The sequence below is a fragment of the Scomber scombrus genome, chromosome 21 (genome assembly GCF_963691925.1).
Source record: "Scomber scombrus chromosome 21, fScoSco1.1, whole genome shotgun sequence".
In the NCBI taxonomy this organism is placed as follows: Eukaryota; Metazoa; Chordata; class Actinopteri; order Scombriformes; family Scombridae; genus Scomber; species Scomber scombrus.
In genome coordinates, this window is record NC_084990.1 from 23,307,406 (window position 1) to 23,314,268 (window position 6,863).

Genomic DNA, 6,863 nt, shown 5'->3' on the forward strand with positions numbered 1-6,863 from the left:
CTTTATTCTTTATTACAGTCTCTGTCTCCCTCTGACTGTGTGTGTGTATATATATATTCCTCTTTATCACAGTCTATGTCTCCCTCTGACTATATATATATATATACCTATTTATTCTTTATTACAGTCTCTGTCTCCCTCTGACTGTATATATACCTTTTTATCACAGTCTATGTCTCCCTCTGCTGTCTCTATCTGATCAAAATAAAAGAAATGCTCCAGCCAATAACTCGCGCATGCGCAGTAGAGGGCGCTTTAAAACAAGTCTTGAGGAGGGAACATGCTGCAGGTGGACTCGGCTTAAAATCGAGGTAAACTACATAAAAAACACATATTTACACATCGCTAAGAAAATATAAGCCTTCTCCGGTGTGTTATATATTACCGGGTGGCCGTTATAACCTTTACTTTACTGGTTTGCGTCGTTTAAATCGGTTTTATTTCCCCTAAAACTAGCCGGCTAGCTTTAGCGTGCTAGCTTAGCTGTTATTGTTTTTCATGATTTCGCGAGAACCCAAAATGGAGGAGAAGATCTGCTGCCAGCCTCCCTGCTCCTGCACACAGCCACTCCCGAGTCCCTGTGTCACAGCCTTTGCTTTGTAACATATCCTCGCGCACGCACAATAATGTTAAATACTTTAAATAAGGTTAGTTTAATGTGTTTCTACTGATGCTAATGTAGCTTAGCCTCTGAGCTGTTATTATAAAGGAGGAGAAGAAGAGACTCTCTGCAGGTTTTATCCACCTGGTTTATGCAACTATGAGGAGTTAGTGAAGCGGGGGTCAAATATGCGGCCTGCGGACCAGAACCGGCCCGCCGAGGAGTCCAATCCGGCCCACTTTCCTTCCTGTCTTCCATCTGTCCTTCCTACCTTTCATCCTTCCATCTCTCCTTCCTCCCTTTCTTCCTTCCATTGGTCCTTTCTTTCTTTCGTTCCTTCCTCCCTTTCATCCTTCCATCTTTCCTTTCTTTCTTTTGTTCCTTCCTGTCTTCTCTTCCTTCCATCTGTCCTTTCTTTCTTTGTTTGTTTTTTTCCTGCCTTGTCTTCCTTCCTTCCATCTTTTTAATGGACCGGCCCACATCAGATCATATTGTTCTGTATGTGACCCTTGAATGAAGATGAGTTTGCATTTTAACACCTTTATAACACCACTTTATGTCTTTATGTGTGTTTATTGTTGCAGGGTAAAAGCTGCTGAGCTCACATGGGGAATATCTGCAGGATGAAAAGTCGTTGTCATGACTCTGAGAGCGACCCTGCTTCCACACCGAGGATTCATACTCAAGCAGACCGCTGCTGACACAGTCGACCCAGACAACACACACACTACAGCCCCCTCTGCGGGTCCCGCTGTGAGCCTCAAGAGAGACTCCTGCGACTTCGTCATAGACATTACAGACTTACAAGGGGCACAGATCCCGAGCAAATACGGCAAATTAGACCAGAGTTACATGACAAGTAAGGTCTCCCTCGCCGCCACAGTCACTGAGGTAGTTAAAGGAGACGCTAAAACTGTGGGGGTATTGTCCCCTGTCAGACCAATGGGGGGTGAGGGAACCCCGGTGAAAGGTAAACCCCTCTCTGTAGACAACATGGATAACCCTCAGATGGCTTTGAACAATAACCCTAAAGATGGCGGCGCCGACGACAGCGCGAAGGGGGTCGTACCCGGAGTCCTGGGAACGGCGTCCATCGAACTCTCCTCTGAGGGCAAATGGAGGAACGTTAGGAAGACACCCACCAATCCCCAGACGCAGGCGAACTGCCTCCGACAGATTCTCCTGCTGCAACTTGACCTGATTGAACAGCAGCAACAGCAGCTGCAGTCTAAGGATAAGGAGATAGAAGAGCTCAAAGCAGACAAAGAGACAGTATGTTAAACTTTTTATATCCTTAATATCAGTGTGTTTATCTTAAATCACAAATTGAGTATTAATTTAGCTCTTTTCTTCCTCTATCTGCCCCCTTTTTTTTTTTGTAGTTGCTTGCACGTATCGAGCGTATGGAGCGGCGCCTGCAGCTCACGAAAAAGGACCCGCCTCGTGACAAACGTCTTTTCCAGCCGCTGGAGCCGTGGACGCCGGACAAAGAGGACTTGTGGGATCTGGACGCGGAGGAGAGTCCGCAGGGAAACCCGTCCACTCAACTCAACTTCAGTCGAGGAGGCAAAGGTCAAAAGAGGTAAAAAAGAAAGTTAAATTATGAAATCGTAGACACATATATATAAAGATAAAGTACTTTATTAATCCCTAAAGCAGCCACTTGACATAAATTGACAGTGAAGAAGGTTAAAAAACAAACACATATAATTAAAGGCTAAAATATATGCATTAACTCAAATATAACAATATATAAATAATAGAATAGTATAATTAAACATAGAGGCTAGAGATAGAACCATAACTATAATACACTACTTATTAACCCCAGTGGTAAATGAAAGTGTTGACATAAATATAAAAACAGTGAGGTAGGTAAAATAAAACAAATATGAGTCTATAAAGGATTGAATATATACAAGAATTACATTTCCTAACTCAAATATAACATATAATATATAAATAATAGAAGTAGTATAAATAAACATAGAGACTAGAGATATAACTGTAATATACTTATTTTAAAAAAGAGGAAGTCATTACTCAAGATTCTTGTCCGTGTAATACCTTTTTAAATACACACTTTAGAGCTATGACTCATTATTTTCTTGATTAAATGTTAGTTTAATTAGTTAGTTCATTAGTTATTAGCCAGAAAGTAACGAAAAAGGACTATAAATGTTTTAAATAGATTAAGATGTAACCCAAAATATCCAGTTTTCGATCATCAATGACTTAAAAAAATAGAAAATATTCACTGTTGAGCCAAAAAGGAGATTCTTATTATTGTTATACCTTTTTATATACACACTTTAAAGCTATGACTTATTATTTTATTGATTAATTGATTAGTTATTAGACAGGAAATAATGAAAAATGACTATAAAGAGCTTAAGATGCAACATAAAATGTTTAGTTTTGTCTCGACCTACAGTCAAAACCCCAAAAATGACTCATGATTCAAATAGTTTAATTACTACTCTCACTTCTACTACTTTTAATACTCTTACTGCACATATTATAATGACTACAGGTGGTGTTGTATGACAGGCAATGTGCAGTTTGTTTACATTTTTAACAGCATTTAATAAATATTTAACCTACAGAGTAATAATTTGAAGGATAAAATGTTTTCATATTATGATTTAAGAAAGGCTCAAAACCTTTATTATGACAATATTTGACAGGTAATTCTTTTCTTTTCACACACACGCAGGAAATCTTGCTTCGGAGATGCAAAAGTCCAGAAGTCGCGAGGCAAAAGCTCCAAGCTGAGCCCCATGAAGTCAGAAACTCAGCCCGGCTCTCCCACTCACCAGAGAGAGCTGCGCAGTAAGGAAACCCCCGAGAAGACTCTGGTGCCTCTGAGGTCGGGGTCCGAAAGAGACCTTTTGCTCCCGTGCAAAGAGGAGCCGGAGCTGAGCTGTCAGATGGAAGATCTGCCCTTCATGTCTACCACAGAGATGTACCTCTGTTGCTGGAACCAACCTCCTCTGTCCCCTCTGCGTGAGACTTCCCCTAAAAAGGAGGAGGAGGTGGCCAGTGAGTGGACTCCTCATGTAGTACATGATATGCTGATTGTTTGTAAGCCTAACCTATATACCATCTTTAATCACTATATCCTTCAAATGTTGTGAAAGCACTATCTATCATTAACCTCTCCGTCTTTATCCGCACCACTTCTTCTAGTTCCATCATGGAGAGAAAACTACATCGAGCCGCTGGATGAAGACTCGTCCTGCAGCCCTCCGGAGGTGAGACATGTTTTAAATGTTATTTCTATTTTATCTGTTTATAGTTTAAAAAGTTAATTTACATTTGAGCTACGCCTGTCACAGTAATTACTGATTAGTTATCGACTTATCGTACAATAAGTGGACGTGAGCTTGATAAGTTTTGTTGATCTTGATGTTGTCCATTGTGTTTATATGTGATGGGAGTGATGGATAGAAAGAGAGAGAAAGACAGGCTGGTAAAAAGGAGGAGGGGGAAAACAGAGAGCGAGAGAAAGAAAGTGTGGGAATGCGAGAGAGAAAATGAGAGTGAGATGGAGAAAAAGCAAGAGAATGACAGAGAACATTAGAAACAGAAAGAGAGAAAAAATAAAAGCAAGAGACGGAGAGAGAATGAGAAAAAGCGAGAGACACGGGGAGAGAACGCAGGCGAGAGAAAGATAGAGGGGAAAAAAGAGAGAGGGAATGCAAGAGAGAGAAAGAAAAAATAGAGAAAGCGAAAGAGATGAGAGAGAAAGAGAAAGAGAAAAAGCAAGAGAGAATGAGAGAGAGTAGGTGAAAAAAGAGAGGGAACATGAGAGACAAAGAAAGAAAAAAAGAGAGGAAGAGACAGTGAGAAAACGAGAGAGAGGGGAGAGAGAACGCAGGAGAGAGAATGAGAGAGGGGGAAAAAAGCCAGAGAAAGAATGAGAGAGGGAAAAAAGAGCGAGAGATGGAGAGAAAGAATGAGAGAGGGGGGGAGCGAGAGAAAGAGCAAGAGAGACAGAAAATGAGACAGACGGAGAGAGAAACTGCTCTGAGCGTAGCAGTGAAATCAATTTATTGAATAGAAGCATCGAGTCGACGTCCTGCTGATTTAAAGTGAAGGAGTTAGCTCTGAAGTTAGCCACACTGTGTTAGCCTAGCCTAGCCTAGCCTGGCTCGGCTCACTTAAGGTGGACTGACCCTTAAGGTGGACCATCTATTCTCATTATAGTGACAATCTCAGGAGAAACGTCCGGCTGCTGAATCTCTCCTGAGATTCACTGCTGCTCTATGAACTATTTAACTCATAAAATCACGTCACACTAACACTGACATATAAAAATTTATTTAGTAATTTTTTAGAAACCCTAAATTCTCCCTGGCTCCTCCTTAAATAAGTAAGTAATGTATTTGAACCAATCGTATCATGTTAACTACAATTATGGCATAAAAATGGCAAATAAAATTACAATAATATCATTTATCGCCATTATTTCTGGGACAATATATCGTAGTTATCATTAAAGGCCTCATTCAAACTAAAAGCTTGTAACACTATAATTAATTAATTAATTAATTAAATGTGTTGTTTCTCCACCAAGTCGCTGGACGACAACGTGTTTTTGAAGCGTCACATGAAGCTCGAGTTGGATGAGAAGAGAAGAAAAAGGTAACAGACTCTGACATTCAGCTGTTTTGGTTTTTTAAATTGATATATAAATATTTAATAGATATTTATCTGGTTAATTGATTAGTTATTTAGTCTCTAACATGCCAGAAAATGATGAAACATGACAAATATCTGTTTTAAAGAGCTTAAAGATGCAACCTAAAATGTTCCTCTTCTCAATATTTGAATTTTTAAACTAATACTCTTGTGTGTTTTCCAGATGGGACATCCAGCGAATCAGGGAGCAGCGCATGTTTCAGCGTTTGCAGCAACGAATGAACAGAAAGAAAGTCATCCAGGAGACGGAGCCGGAAGTTTCCTCCTTCTATCCCGACACTGAAGATGGTACGCCTGCTTTACTCAACGTCCAATCATTAGAATTACAATGAATGTGATGTTTTTGGTGTTTTTAACCCTCATTTGATTCTTTTATTCCAGTTGAAACTATCGTGATCACTCCCTTCCTGCCCGTGGTCGCGTTCGGACGGCCGTTGCCCAAAATGTCACAACAGTAAGTCAGAGCTGCTGCTTACAGTGTGATAAACTCGGGCTGTAAAAACAATAAAACACCATATCAACTAGTTTGGCATGATCTTACATTATAACTTTTATATTAAATAAAGGTAATGGAATACAATTGTTCTAAATATTACATTTCATCTGGTAACCATGGAGATCAGGAAACATTTATGAACATTATTTAAATTAAGTAATTATTAGTATAAATCCACTTAAATACACTGTAGGTGATACAATATGTAATATTTATCATTCTTTTGTGGTTACACCATTTGACATTTTCAGGAGCATTCAGTCTTACTTTTGGTTAAAAAATGGTGCAAATATCATTTCAAATGATATTAAACCAACAAAAATACTAAATGTACATTTTAACAAACCTGATGCTGCTTTTAAAACTATTTTTAAACATATTTTTGAATCGCTCATCTTGCCATCCCTTATTTATTTATCACTGACCCATATACAAATAGTCACATTTTCTAGCTCTGGGTGCAAAAAGGATCGATAACAGGTGTCATTTGATGGGAGATGTTTCGATAATACTTGGTATCCATTTATTTCGGTCGATACCTGAAATGTTTTGAGTACAGATACCCAGCTGTAGTTGCTGTAAAATCTCCAACAGCTGTTTAAACTAGGATCTGGTGCATGGAAGCATCTTCATTCATTAATTTACCTCTAATGTGTCACCTGTCTTTCTTTCTACAGCTGTATTTGAAGGCAGGAGCATTAAGTCTGTATCTTTATACTTGGTCATTTTAATTTCGATAATTTCCAAGCATATTAAACCATCTCTTCTTCTTCTTCTTCTTCTTCTTCTTCTTCTTCTTCTTCTTCTTCTTCTTCTTCTTCTTCTTTCTTCTTCTTTCTTCTTCTTCTTCTTCTTCTTCTTCTTCTTCTTCTTCTTCTTCTCCTTCTCCTTCTCCTCCTCCTCCTCCTCCTCCTCCTCCTCCTCCTCCTCCTCCTCCTCCTCCTCCTCTTTCTTCTCCTCCTTCTTCTTCCTTCTCCTTCTCCTTCTTCTTCCTCCTCTTCTTCTTCTCCTTCTTCAGGAACTTCGAACTGCCTTGGCTGGACGACCGGAGCCGCTGTCGCA

General features: G+C 39.5%; 1 protein-coding gene across 2 annotated transcripts in view; it reads left to right on the forward strand.

Annotated features, from left to right (window-relative positions):
• The first annotated feature begins 275 nt into the window (after positions 1-275).
• Positions 276-6,863, forward strand: part of msl1b (MSL complex subunit 1b) — a 6,941-nt gene continuing 353 nt past the window's right edge. Inside the window, exons 1-9 of one of the 2 annotated variants that reach the window (XM_062442750.1) lie at positions 276-311; positions 1,186-1,873; positions 1,984-2,183; positions 3,318-3,685; positions 3,791-3,855; positions 5,181-5,248; positions 5,469-5,593; positions 5,687-5,759; positions 6,820-6,863. The exon at positions 6,820-6,863 is cut by the window's right edge and continues 353 nt beyond it. In XM_062442750.1, the coding sequence (XP_062298734.1) occupies positions 1,241-1,873; positions 1,984-2,183; positions 3,318-3,685; positions 3,791-3,855; positions 5,181-5,248; positions 5,469-5,593; positions 5,687-5,759; positions 6,820-6,863 (1,576 nt within the window). In that variant the 5' untranslated portion in view covers positions 276-311; positions 1,186-1,240. The remainder of the gene's footprint in view (positions 312-1,185; positions 1,874-1,983; positions 2,184-3,317; positions 3,686-3,790; positions 3,856-5,180; positions 5,249-5,468; positions 5,594-5,686; positions 5,760-6,819) is intronic. The other variant, XM_062442751.1, reaches the window with a different exon arrangement.